Source organism: Trichechus manatus, unplaced genomic scaffold (genome assembly GCF_000243295.1).
Source record: "Trichechus manatus latirostris isolate Lorelei unplaced genomic scaffold, TriManLat1.0 scaffold00075, whole genome shotgun sequence".
NCBI classification, from domain to species: Eukaryota; Metazoa; Chordata; class Mammalia; order Sirenia; family Trichechidae; genus Trichechus; species Trichechus manatus.
The window spans coordinates 6080369-6094996 of record NW_004444011.1 but is presented as its reverse complement, the minus strand read 5'-3'; the positions used below and the strand labels follow the sequence as shown (position 1 = coordinate 6094996).

The 14628-nt window shown below is 35.1% G+C and overlaps 1 protein-coding gene across 1 annotated transcript; it reads left to right on the top strand.

Annotated features, from left to right (window-relative positions):
• The first annotated feature begins 10417 nt into the window (after positions 1-10417).
• On the top strand, positions 10418-14480 carry COMMD3 (COMM domain containing 3). The gene is made up of 8 exons (XM_004380539.2): positions 10418-10585; positions 11930-12041; positions 12152-12215; positions 12309-12343; positions 12704-12764; positions 12849-12905; positions 13003-13062; positions 13990-14480. The coding sequence occupies exons 1-8, from the start codon at positions 10447-10449 to the stop codon at positions 14047-14049; spliced, it is 588 nt and encodes a 195-aa protein (XP_004380596.1). The 5' UTR covers positions 10418-10446; the 3' UTR covers positions 14050-14480.
• The last annotated feature ends 148 nt before the right edge of the window (positions 14481-14628 follow it).

The window sequence follows — 14628 nt, the reverse complement described above, 5'->3', positions numbered from 1 at the left end:
TTGAGTCCCAGCCCTGCCAGTAAGTAGTTGTAAAACCTTAACCCGCTGAGCCTGGTTTCCTACTTGTAAAATGGTGAGTTTAATAAGAACATGCTCATATTAGCTCACAGAACTGTATAAGCTTCAAGATCCTTACAGCTTTTGGAATTATTATTTCTATTTCAGTTTTTCTCATGGTTCCCAAGTTTTATTGTCTTTATTACCAGTACGCTTAATACCTTATTATTGTCTAAATATTTCGTGGTTGGCTTTTTCTCCCACATTAGGTTGTAATGTTCTCAGGAACAGAGATCATGTCTTATATTTTTGAATCAGCCACAGTATGTTATATTAGAAAGAAATCAGTAAGGAAATAGTTGGAGATATTGCCAAAAACTGGCCTGTCTTCAGTTGTTTCTCTGAAGGCCATTGTAGCAGGGATAGTTTGAGTGAAAATTGTGAGGAAGGTGAGATTTGCCTTTGATATTCATTTAACTCCCCTTAAACTCTTCTCATTGGAACACTCCTTCCCATCCCTGGGTAGTATACCTGTCACCAGTGGTTGACGATTTCCAGCAGTGTAGGAACATACCTCTCAGGCCTGCCTTCCCCAAACTCAGTGGAACACACCTATCCTGAAAAGAAGTCATTATGGCCAGGCTCTCTCTATGTTTCAAAGATGCAATTATAAACTAGTCTGCACTAACGTGCTAACATAATAAGGCCAGAGAAGCGCCTCAGATCTTCCTGCCTTTCCAGATAGGGTTAAGTATTTTAACATTGCTCTCCAAAAATTTGACTTTTCTTGTGTGTGACTCTAATGATTAAAATGTCAACTCAGGTAGGAAGGGAGGTCACTTTTCATATTATATTAAATTGGAACTTACAAAGGACAGTCCCGAGTATCTGTTTGGAGGTCTTTGCACACTGCCATATCCTGACCAAGTCAAAAATAGAATTCCTCATTAGCCCCATTTTCCCCAGATCTACTGACAGTGCTTCCATTCTGCATGGAGCTATGGTGTTCCTTAAATTTCTTTGGACTTGTCTCTGATGCTTTTAAGTATGTGTAAATTTGCAAGTATTAATTGAACACTGTGCAAGGTGTAGAAGTTTTTCTGTTTGCTGACTCACACCAATTCAAATTCCTGTCTTCTGACTCTATTGCCTAGTGCCCTTTACATTACTCCACAGCTACTTCCTCACCATGCACACCCTCACTAGAGGTTTTCAGATTGCATGTCTGCCAAATCCCATTTGCAAACTACTTCCATTACCTCATCCCCTTCGCTAAACCATTCAATATTTTGCAGTTGTAGAGTTTAAGTCTCCACATTCCAAATTGTGTGTCCTTCACTTCATGGTAGTTGACACACAATTCCAGTTCTTTCTTCTTTAGTGTTTTCAGATTTGCTTGATCTTGTCAGTGCCTTATAGAGCATGTGGCTCTTTGTAGAAGGATGTTCCAAGCAGGACCACAAGTTATGGCTCACTCTGACCAGAGTATGGGACAGTGACTTCCTGAAATCAGATAAAAGAAGTTCTAGAGGGACAATGTGAAGGCATCTTGATTTTGCTCCCTGAGACTTTCTAAAGAGCTGGTAACCAAAGGAAATGATTCAAGAAAAACTAGAGTAAGAACCAGTGGGGAAAGAGGAATGGCTCACTAGGCCTTCTTAAGAGGGAGGTATTCACAGGTGGACTGACTATGATGGACACTAGTCTGGACTCTGAGCTTTCTTGGGTTCCAGAGATGAAGAAGTAAGATAATTATTGTCATAAAGGCTTTTGAGGGTATAATATGACTGTTGTTATTAAAAGAGCTCTGCAAGATTTACACTAACTATAGTTTCTGAAAGTGGAAAAATGTCCAGAAGGTTTTTATTTTAATTTTCTAAGTAGGGGCTAATGTGCTTGTGGTCTGCAAATTGTTATATCATATGCACAACAGCTGTAAATTTAAATGGAAGGAAAAAAAAAACCCTATCGGTAAAAACAAAATTCACAATTTTAGAATTAACAATTATTTGGCTATAACTGTACACATGGAGCACATGATAAGGCTGGGTTCTGAACGCTTTACAAGAGCCATATAAAAGAGATGCCATTATTATTACCACTGTACACTCAAGGAAAATGAGACTTAGAGAAAGTAAGTCTTTAGTCCAAGGTCATAGAACTGGAAGCAGGTGGGTAGGGATTTGAGCCCAGTTTGTTTTGACTCCAAAACTCATGTCTTTTAAAATACTACTCTATACTTCTTTCATTCATTAAAAAAAATATGTTTGACTGTCTATTATGTTCCAGGTACTTTTCTAAAAAAAGGATTATTTAGAAGAACAGCAAGAGCAAAAAAGTAAAGTAACAACCGTAAGGTTTAAATCCCATGAATTTCAGTATATTTTACGAAGTCACTGTAACTTATTTATATAACTTTCTAGTGATCCTTATAGTTATTAAGATAAAAATAAACTTTTTAAGCAAAGTTATAAAAATTTCCCTATTTAAAAAAATTAGAATACATTTCTAGGCAAAAGGACTTTTTAAAATTTCTTTTCAATCTTGTTATTCTAATCAAGTGTTATGAGAAAAATTTATATTCCTCTTAAAACTAAAGATAAACTCTAATAATCAAATTTGCCATTTAAGCCCTTATATTTTCCAAAATAATTATTCACATAATTATTCAGATATCGTCAAGAAAAAGAGAGTAACAACTATTTTCACTCAAAGAATGGTATGACATTATTCCAATATACAAAATAGCATTATCTACTATTCTATTATTATATTTAGCTAGATTTTTTTTTTAAATCTGCGAACTATAAAACTATGCTTGAGATTCTGACATTTCTATGTAACAATTTTTTTTAAAAAACTATCTTAGGAATCATCTTTGAATATGTTCAAATCTAACCAAGCCTTTCTCTTTATGCTATTTTCTACAGCTTTAGTAAAATAAAGGGAATCTAAATGAAAAAGCTTAAGAAAAAAACAATTAGATTGTCTTTATACTATGTATGTTAATGGACAGATTCTTAAGGTTTAGCTAAAGTTTTAACTCTGTTATTTTATGACATATGCTTTCCCCCCTATTAGATGTCAGGATGCTTGCTTGCAGAATGACTGCTTTTCTATAGTCACTCCTGATTTTAATATTACAGACTATCATTATCACTCAGTTTTAACATTAGTCATCATGGAATGTCGTAGTCTCTACAAACGGACAAATACTGATCTTAGCAACCTTTAGACACAGAGAATAAGAGAAATTGAAGTTAAAATTAATTTTAAAGTATTACTTTAAAAATGTTCTTTTAGTTTTCTAAATACAGTATAATCATTGGTTAAAACAACACAAACATTTGTATTTTAGGATTTTATTTATGCCTCTCTTATTAAAAAAAATAATTCAAGGCAACCTTCAAAACTACATAAAAAACATATATGGCAGAATATTATTTTCCTTCTATTATACCTGGCAAAGGCAAAGTAAATATTTCCAGTATACACTGTTGGAAGAAAGGGTTCTTTGTAAAGAAGAATGCATATTGTCTGTAGAAGTTTATAAAACGAAGCGTGTATCTCGTTTTTAGTACCATTTATCTTATAAAACTATTCTTCATTTTAATTCACAAATACTTAAATTATTATTTCAGCCAAAATAAAAGTTTTCTTATATGTCTGTTGACTACTCACGTATATGTCATAGTTGGGCCTCATTAAAAATTTTCTGTCATTTTCAAATTTTAAGAAAAGCATATGAAAATTCGAAGTTCTTCTAGGCTTCATTTGCCCATGTATTATTCTTTACTACATCTCTCCTCATTTCTTCATCTATAATTTATGGAGCACTGCAAGTCAAATAAGTTGCCAATTATCTGATTAATTTTGATTTAGAATATTGTTGCTCTAAATGATCCAGGCCTATTTTTGTTAGCACAAAATAAGAAGAAAATTATGTAATTACCCAGATACTCATAACTCAGGTCCCAGTTTCTAATTACATGGGCTAAACTGACGATATAAATATAATTCTCCCTTTCACCCTGTTGCTAGTCATTATTTTCTTGGTATTTTATTACATCAAAAAGATTTTATAAAACTTGCCTTCCAATCCCTTTCCTTAAAATACTTACATAAGCAAATATAATCTTGAAAATAACATTTGAAAGAGTTAGAACAACTATGTTTATGTTTTAACCTTAATACAACAATCAAACAAAAGCCTAGGGAGAAAAAAACTGAGTCTATGGGAAAAAACACAATGGAAAAATTTTATTTATTTCCTAGGTGGTTGTTTTCACAACACTCTATGAAATTACTTTGTGAGGATTTACCATGGTATAAAAATCAATTATGTATAAACTGTCCTAGGTCTTTCTGAATAGTTCTATCTATGCAAGAAATATGAGCAAGTTGAACACAATTCTATTAAGGTTTTTTAAAAAGTATTTTTAGACTGATTATAAAGTTGTTTCAAGTGTGTATTTTACTTTGAAAAGGCAGATAAAATGTTATTTTCTTCAAAATAATATGTTCAAAACAACTATAGTTAAAATATTAAATTCTTCCCCAGTATTATTTGAAGTATCATACTGATAAAATGTTAAAACGCTTTTATCTAGGCCTTTTTTTGACAGGTAAGCTGTTTTAAAATATTAATTTTGGTTTAAATACCCACATTTAGTATAGTATTTTGGTGTTTGTAATGTATCTAATTCAGATACGATGCACATAACTTTCATTCTTCGGTGCTTCATTTGATAAGAGAATATGGTCAAATTTTTCATTTTATAAGCAAATACAGACTACTGTTACCTGAGTTTTAGTCTATAAAGTACTCCTTTTATTTTTTTTTTCCATTTCCATTTTTCTTTGTAAAATTACATTCCCTTAAAATAAATATGGATATTTGTACATTACTTAAATTTCAAATTTTACTATGCAAAAACCATGCTCTCAAAATACAAACTTTTAAAGATTATCAGCTTTATACAATAATATTCCATAGAGCAGGCCCATTGGTTCAGTTTTTTTTGCTGGAATTCATGGATCTGCCCCAAACTCCAGTTTCTGTAGTATGAGAAAATAAAGCATTAGAATAGACATTCAGAATCTAGAACCAAAAAAGGAAGGGAATCTGTTAGATATTATCTGCTGTTGTAGTCTAAATGCAGCACATTTTGAAACTTTGATTTAAGTTCTGGACATGACAGATGATCTGCCAGTCTATATCAAGCATTACTGTGAGGCTAAGTTGAATTCAGTGCAACTAAGAGAATCTTGCTATAATGGATTGTGTCAGAGAAAATAAACAGTAAATAAGCTTTGTGTGCTATCTCCTCCACCCCCCACCCCCGCCCCGTTCAGAGAAGCTTTTCTTCCTCCCACCCTCCCTTCTACCCTCCTTTACTTCCTTGCTTCCACACTCTCTCTCCCAGTTTCTTTCCCTTCCTCCTTCCCACCCTCCTTTCCTTCCTTCCTTCCCTCCTCTTTCTTTGCACCCCCCCCTTCCTTTTTAGAAATATACTGACAATTTGAAGGAGAGTCTGTATACGTACGGAAGAATTAGATATATTTATCACTGTAAGTTTGTCTCAACGTGTCTGTGCTTAGCTTTCATCCTCTTATATAGCTAAGCCGTGGGTCATTATGGCTGATATCAGATTAATGAAGCAGAAAACCAAAGTGGTGATCTTTATAATTTTTTTTATTGTGCTTTAAGTGAAAGTTTACAGTTCAAGTTAGTTTCTCATACAAAAATGTATACACACATTGTTATGTGACCCTAGTTGTTCTCCCCACACTGTGACAGCACACTGCTCCTTTCCACCTCCGTTTTCTGATCTTCACAATTTAAGTAAAGAAAAACAACCTGCTGCTAAGGGGAACTACGCTTGTTAGTATCTAAACTGCCTATTTGACAGAATTTATTAGACGATTGGCCAGCTCCTACTTTTCATGTAACTTCATTGGTGAGGTAGATATAAATTATGTGATTTAAGGAGTAAACTTGCTTTTTATAATCCATGCAGAAGACAAGTAAATTGTAATCATTTCAACCACTCACTGAATTTAAAGGCAAATTATTGGTTTTTATTTATGTAGAGAAATTCTAAGTCACATAATTCAACCTATTCTTTTCTTATTAAATGTAATATGGAGTATGAGTCTTTCTAGTTTCCTTCTAATTGTCATACAATTAAATTAAAATTTGCCTTCGTTCTTTGCCAAACTGCATATGTTTATTTTCCTTTCCTTTTTAAAAACCAATTCCTCATTTCTTCCTCACCCAAGACTTTACAGTTTTAGTCTGTACAACTCATATATTCCCATGTGACATGAATTGCTTTGCTTCAAAACAAGGGATCAAACTTCCTGAAGGAAGATTCAATCAATATGTTATAGTGAATCCCTAAAGAGCAGACATGATTCTTGTATGCACAAATTTTTTTTTAAAACTAAGATTGGCTAGATGCAAAGATTTGATATTAAAAATCATAATTTGATTCTTATGAATGTTCCTTTAATGTTAGAGTTATCTTATTCTGACTCAAGTAGCTAACAAAATCATGGCATCGAACTCTTGATATAGCTCCCAAATTTCACTTACAGAAATTTAAGAGTATTCTTCTTGCCAGTATCTTGACTATAGAATTTCCTGTTTGCAAAGCTTAACAAAATCAGTTTCCTAACCTCAGGAAATACTTTGAGATTTAAAAAGCTGTATTTCCTGGTAGCATGATAAATTAACCTTTTAAATTTTAGATTAAAAATATATAGTTTTGCTTACTGTTATATTACACTTTGAAGTTTATAGTCGATATTTACCTGACTATATACTATATGAAAATAAAGGTTAAATGGTATTAAACGATGAAAATATTAAATAGAAATTTCACTACTTAGTCTAATTGTTTTAAATAAATTTTTTGAAAAAAAATCCAAAACGTACTCGCAAGACCATAACCATGAATTTTCTAAGTGATTTTGAGAACATTATAGCACTGATTTTCAATCATGTGATTTCAGTTTCTTTAATGTAACTAGCATTTCACTTTCCCTTATATATAAAGGCATTAATTCCATTGAAATACATTGGAGTTTTATTTTAAAATCCACATATAGGAACTAGGCTATACTATGTGAATAAAAAAGTTCATGTCTATCAGTATTAATTATTATAGCAATGACTACTTAGAAATGGTTAGGAATTGGATTATATGTTTCATTTAAAAATAAAAGCTTTGTTGTCCTTTTGAATACTCAGTTTGTTCTGTTTGATTCCATTTGAAACCACTGAACTCTGATCCTGAATGTGCAAAAACCTGAGTGCTCAAATTCCAAGTTCCAATCTGTGCCCTACCAAATTAAGATATTTAGTAAAATAAAAGAATGTATATGGATTTTATAAACTTAACTGGTTTTTGAGTTAGACTCTCAAATGTCTTCTATAGCTTAGTTAAGTATTCCTCCCAACTTCCCTTAAACTAGCTGAAAAACAGTAAGTTCTATTATCATTAATAAGTATTTCATCAAAGAATTAGAGAGTAGAGAGAAGATGGTTTATTATGTATAGGTAGTTTTTAACTTTCTCCTCTCTAGAAAATGAGCAGGTATTCCATGGACAGGGATAAAATACAACTCCTCTAGAAGACATAGTATGTTTATGCCAGTTCAAACTTCTGGATGGTTCATTGGCACTTAAACATACTGGTTTTACCCATGGATGTTCAATGAATTCTTTAACCTAAAAGAACACTTTCCTTCAGCTTACTTTGCACAAAAGCAAATGTACATATGCAGTCTAAAAAGAACACTAGAAAAAAATTGATAAAACTAGCAAATGTAACAATGAGGCCTTTGAGAAAAGTTGACTGCATAGATCCTGTCATAGCCCCAATGCATTTTAATTATAATCACAGTGCAGGGACCAATATTAAGTTGGTTTCTAAAAAAGTTTAAGTAACTAGCTAAAAGGATATAGTACATTTTTGAAACATTCTAACACATTGTTTAAAATGATACTGTTTAGTTCTTCAAATAATTTCTAGATTAAAAAAAAATTATCCACACTGTCTACCTTAATATTTGCAATTTAGAGAGCAAGATATATTATTAACATGGAGACATTTGAATAGATTTTGTTATTTTCAGCTGCATATAATCGTTCTTTTAAAAGGCTCTTTGAGGCCAAATTCAGTCTATTGGCTTTAAGCCTGAAGAATTTTTTTTTTAAGTTTAGTGAAAGTTCCAATGTTGTTTTACAATGATCAAAGCAGGTTTTAAAAATAGTACTTTTCATTCTTTGGGAATATACTCATATACATCTTTCCTAACAATATAAAATACATTGATTTTATTGTTGCAACCAGGAGAGTCTACATCTGGGCAGTAGTACCTTTCAATAATCACACTTCTGTGTATTTCAGTGACTTGTCAAAGACGCACATGTTCCACATTTAAACAAATAGTTAATCCTGTGACTCTTTCAAAGGGCATTGAAATAAATGTAACTATAGTAGAAAATTTCAGTTTTTTAAGCATGGGGAAACATTATGGTTAAAATTTTTGTGTGAGCTGGAAATTTACGCATCACTTGGGCCTAACTTGTGAATGTATTTAGACAGAAGAGGACAAATATTCTGTAAAAGAAAGTACTTACATATGTGCAAGAGAGTAACATGACAGCTATTATGGAAATAACCCTTTTTAATTTTCTGAGTTTTATGCCTACAAACTCACAACCACTTAATATTCCTCTTTTAAAATAACCTTTTAAACTCTATGCTAGCATTAATGTTTTCTTTTTACACACACTAAAATGAGTATGATTAGAATTATCAACTCACATTCTATACAATATTAACTATCAGTTTTATGCTAGGTCATAAGATATATGTGTAACAAACATAGTGAGCTTGGTTGTTGTTAATGTTGTTTAACATTTACACAACTCTGCCCTGTAAAATATGTCCTATGTAAATCATGCATCTTTAAAGTTTTCAACTTACATTTTACTACAAATAAGAAACATTGAGACTAGAAAGAAATCTAGAGGTGGGAAGAGAAGATGAAAATTATTAACAGGTGTTTGTTTCATAAAGACCCAGGGAGACTTTTAAATCCTTTACTGATCCCATGTTCTCACCGGTGAAGAGCTGGTCCACACGACTTTCAAAGCCTTCAGAGGAGTACTGAGCAGAGTTACTCAGTTTCTGATGCTAAATTATTCCGTTTAAATGAAGTACTCCCTGTGTATTGCTGCAAAGTTAAATGTTGACTGTATTCATTAAAAACAATTTACTTTTTTCAAATGGGTATTTATGCAAATGGAAAGAATGTTTCATGTTGAGTCTGTTTCAAATAATCGCTCCTGAAAACTAAAATACCGTGATAGTTCCTCATCCCTCCCCTCCACCCTTCAAGAACCTACATTTTTTAATTTTCTTTTAAGTTCTTTCAATAAAAAATGCCTTTCCTTCGCGTTTCTTCCTTTTAATGAATCACTCTTGTTCTCCAAACCAACTTCGTAGAAATATAAAGAAGATAAACTTTATACTGTATTTGAATCTTTACAGTTAAGAGTATCCGGAACAGTAATCCACTTCTAATAAAGATCTTGCCATTCCTAACTATATTTTACTGCGAAAACTGTCTATTTTATTAGGATTCTACTGAGTAATTAAAACTGGACACATAGATGAAGTGAGTACAGCAGCACAAAATTTGTATGTTTGCTTTTAAAAGGCATTTATTTGCAGCAGCATTAAGATTTTTTAAATAATCCTGTCAAATGTTTATGAAGTTTATTAATCCCCCCATTGCTGAAGTACAGTACGTGCACACACGATACACACACATATACACACAAAGGAAGGAATCAATTGCTGTATTCCAATAATGACAATGAAAAAAGAAAAACAAGAATTATATATTTTTACTGCCTCACTCATAAAAGGCCAGTGCTGCGGGGTTAAGCTGGTGGCAAAAACCAAACAGTTGCCTTAACACGGAGCTTCCCGCAGGTTTCGCGCTGAAGAAGGAGCAGGGAGGGCATAGTTTGCGCGGGCAAGTGGGGGCCCAGAGTCCCGACACGGTGAACTTTCCATCAAGGGGGTCTTTTAGGGAACTCTTTCGTGGAGACTGGCAGGAGTTAGTGACAGCCCAAGGTGAGCACAGAGTGGAAGAGAAAGCAGCGAGCGTCCACAAAGCGCCCGGAGCCGCCCCTCTCGCTGAGGCAAGGCGGCTCTGGGGGCCGGCGCAGAAGGAAGGGCTAGACGGAAGCGGCGGCCGGCGGCGGCCGACTGGGGTCCCAGGGCGCGGGGCAGGGAAGCCCCAGACCCGGAGGCCCGCAGCCTGCGCCACCGCCGCCGCCCCGAGCCGGGTGCGCGCGCGGCCGCATCAGCTGGGCGCGCGGCCGTGTCACGTGGTGCGCGTGTCGAAGGTCACGGCGCGCTCACAATGGAGCTCTCGGAGTATGTGCAGAAAGGCTTCCAGATGCTGGGTGATCCCGGCTGCTTCGACCCCAGCGCCTTCATGCTTCTCCTCCGGGCGGCTTTCCAGAGCCTGCTGGACGCCCAGGCGGACGAGGCCGTGTTAGGTAAGCCGCTCAGCTCTGAGCTGGATCGGCCTGGGTGGAGGGGCGCTCGGAGAAGAGGAGCGAAACCTAGAGAGAGGGGGAAAGCCCCGGGAAGAGGAAGTCTCCGGGCTTTGCCCTTCGCTCTGGACAGAGTGTGGGGCTGAGGCTCTGCCAGGACCCCACAGCGGGTCCTGGACAGTGTTATGGCCCCAGTTGCCACCTGCACATAGCCAGCTACACGTTCCTGGCCTTATTTGTCCTCTCAGTCTCTTTGTTCCTTTGTAAAGCCCGCGTTCAAGTCTTGTTTGTGGCCTAAACATCTGTTTTCAGCCTGGTCAGAAGCAGCGGCTGTTTTGACACTTGGACTTCATCAGGGGAGCTCCTTGCAATTCAAGCTTCCAGTGCTAGGCTGGCAGAGCCTTAAAAGAGTGTTTTTCCAAATAATTACTAGGTCAAATAGTGTTGACATTTTTCCAACTTAAAGAATACCTCAAGTTCCTATGATCACTCCAATACTTTAGTTAACCCTAGTTTTTACACAGGTACTACGCCTAGACTCTTAAAATTTGATACATTATGCTTAATTCCGCACCAGTTACCAGGAGGCGAAGTCTCTTAAGCCGTCGGGTCAGTGATTGCGGAGTGCAGTGTCAGTAGGGATTGAAGACACATTTTAAAAGAGGTCACTGTTAGATAATTTCCTTAAGCATAAATGGCCCACCCATTCAATTTTCTTCCCCCCGTAGTTTCGTGAACTAAACACTTGTACAAAAGGTATGAAAGTGGAAGTTGTCAAACGAAAATAGTCACCACCACCTGGTTAATCTCAAAAAAGAATGGCTGTCAAAACCTGAAAATATTGATATGATTTTCTAAATTGTGTTTGATATTCTGAACTTGTGCCCTCCCCTCTCTTAATGCATTAATGTCCATGGAAGCAGTTATGCTAAAATTTATCAACTTTTAGAGTGAAAGTTTATTCATTCTAAAATTTACACCATGTAAAATATTTGTCTCCTTTCTTTTCCTTTGAATTTACTCCATCCAGTGTTAGAATGGTGACCACTGTCTTGTTATTTTTTTCTTTGGGATTATAATATATGTATATTTTTAAGTTAAAAACATTAAGGCAAAATAACAGAAGGTAATTGAAACCAGAAAACAGCATAATTATTGATGTTCTTTTGTTTTGCAATTTATTTTCTCATGTCATTTACTTAAAATTAACAGTCCTTATATTTGAATTCTTTTTATTATCTGGTTAAAGGATTTTTTTTTTTTTACTGTAATTAAAATACCCTTTTTAGAAACATGACTGTGAAGCTTTTATTATCACAAGCATCACTGGCAATTAATTTATTTTAGATCACCCAGACTTGAAACATATCGACCCAGTAGTATTAAAACACTGTCATGCAGCAGCTGCAACCTGTATACTGGAAGCAGGAAAGCAAAGAGCTGACAAATCGACTCTGAGGTACAGGATTTATTTAAATATCCATTTATTTTCAAATAGTACCTTTATGATTCCAATTTCAGTTTTTAAAATGCATACTAATTAAACTGACTTCTCCCTCCCTCCCCCAGCACTTGTCTAGAAGATTGTAAATTTGACAGAGAGCGAATAGAACTGTTTTGTACGGAATATCAGGTTACTTAAACTTTTTTTAAGTTAACAATTACTATTTTTCTCCTATTCTGTTTGCAAAATTGTGTTTTTTTTTTTCTTTTTCTTTTTTTTCAGAATAATAAGAATTCCCTTGAAATCCTACTGGGAAGGTAGGTACTATATATATGGTGTCAAGCTGAGTCACTTTTCACTTGCAGGTATGAATGGAGAGTGCTGGTATGAAACAAAACAGGGAAAAAACAGGGGTATTGACCAAAAGAAATGGGGCCAAAGGGCGAGTGAAACAATTGAAGTTAAGCCAATGTTTTTAAAGGTAAAGTTTATTGAGATAATTTTTTAAATGCTCTTTTACTATTCAGAACTTGAAAATAAAGTTTAACGATGTTTTAATTCAGAGTGGATTCAAATCGTAGGGGTGAGGAGGTAGGCAGAGGCCATTCTTAGTAGAGATAAATAGTGGAAGGTTTTCTGTAGATATTATGCATGAAAGTATCGTTCGTATCTTTTAGTATAGGCAGATCTCTTCCACACATAACTGATGTTTCTTGGCGTTTGGAATACCAGATAAAGGTAAAGTTTAACAAACCGTTCTTTAGGGGGATTTGGGGAAAGCTTTTTTTAAACAAAGGCTGATATGTGTATGTTGTGTTTTAGACCAGTCAACTTCATAAGATGTACAGACCTGCGTATTTGGTGACCTTAAATGTAGAGGTATTTATACATACATAAGTCATGTCTAAAAATTAAATGTGTCATGAAAGCTAAAATTCTTTTGATTTAAATAAACAGAATTTTTTTTCTTCCCTAGAACACTGATTCAGGATCCCACCCAGGGATTAGTTTTAGTTGCAACATGGAACAATTACAGGTACAGTATTAGGATCTGTGAATATGTCTGTCTTTTTTATAGATGTTAGTTGAGAATTAGGCTTATGGAAAGTTCAAAAGAAAAAGTCTAACAATCTGCCAGCAGATAATGGAGACTAGCTTAAGGATTTAGTAGGAAGGAGGCTTCAAAAGCAATATTTTAACATAGACTTCACTTTGGGAACTAAGATGCTATTCATAGAGAATGGGCCTATATTTGCTGTCCCCTCCAATTAATATAAACTTCTGAAGTGTAAACTCTTCTATTCACAATAAGTTTGTTCCAGTAGGAAAAAGCAAACTTAAGAGCATGGCTTTGAAAATGTCTTCTTTGCTTTCAGAAATTGAATTAAACTTTCAAAATGGGATGTTAAAACAGTGGTTTTAAATGACTTCTTACAAAGGGAGAAGTATACATAACATTCTAATACTGTTAAAATTGCCAGTTTAAGACTAGGGAAATTCAAAACTACATTGATTAATGAATACGACAATGAATTTATTTCTTAACAGTTAAAAAAATGAAGATGATTTCTTGAAATGTTAATGACATTGAATTTTTCAAAGATATCTCTTGGAGTCGTTTTAGTGTAACCATTAATCAAACTTCTAAACTTTTAGAAAATGTGTACAGCTTAACCTTTGTTAGATAACTTGGGAAATTCTCTTTAGAAATACCTTTCCTGTTAAGAGGATTCGGTAGAAATCCTGTTTCATTCCAAGGGCAGACAGCCAATTTGAAGATATTTTAGAGAAAAAGTTCTTTAAAATATTTGACCGATAGTACTTTATTAAAGTTAAAAGACCTCGTGAATGTTAATTTCGTTTAGAAAGTGTCTCCCGACTTTTCTCGTGCATCTTTCTGAAACTTGAGTACTTCTGTGTTTTATCTGAAAAAAAAAAACGTTGTATTATGTACGTTTTGTAGGACTTAGTGGGGAAACTTAAAGATGCTTCGAAAAGCCTGGAAAGAGCAACTCAGTTGTGACTTGGGGAAGTTAACAGTCTGCTCGGGTCTAGAGAAAGACCAGAAACACCTTGCCTTCAGTCGAACCATCGTTTCTTCGAGCTGGATGTCCTCCTTTTCAGTAGAAACAATTTTCCCCTTGCATATATGCCACTCATCAATTTTGACACTTTATTTTTGCACACCTGTAAAAGGGTTAGGAAGTTCAGCTTGAGTATTTGAATCATCTTTAGTATTAACTGTACATCTATCCTATTTTGATATTTTTCAAGTTTTATGAAAGAAAGTAGCCAGTATTAAGTATTACATTATAAATAAATAAGGTATGTTCCCCCACACAAGAAAGTTATATTTTGTTTGGATTTGAGTTTGTGTGTTATTAGTGTGACTAGATACGATTCGCGTTAACTTTTGACGATCGCCATTTCTCTGGATTAAAGCGGAACACTGGTAAAGGATGCGATCTATGGGGTTTGTTGAAGACCCCAGCTTCGGGGTGCGGGGAGCGGGCGCGGTGGCCCCGCGGCGGGAGCGGACCGGGCCCGTTTACCTGCACGGGAGGGCTCGCCCGCAGCCCGACCTGCGGCCGCAGGGCTTCCG

Bases quoted from the DNA above. Each gene is read 5' to 3' on its own strand.
- COMMD3 (XM_004380539.2), top strand. From the start codon at position 10,447: ATGGAGCTCTCGGAGTATGTGCAGAAAGGCTTCCAGATGCTGGGTGAT. The intron at 10,586-11,929 runs GTAAGCCGCTCA...AATTTATTTTAG, and splicing joins GGCGGACGAGGCCGTGTTAG to ATCACCCAGACTTGAAACAT. The intron at 12,765-12,848 runs GTAAAGTTTAAC...GTTGTGTTTTAG, and splicing joins GTTTGGAATACCAGATAAAG to ACCAGTCAACTTCATAAGAT.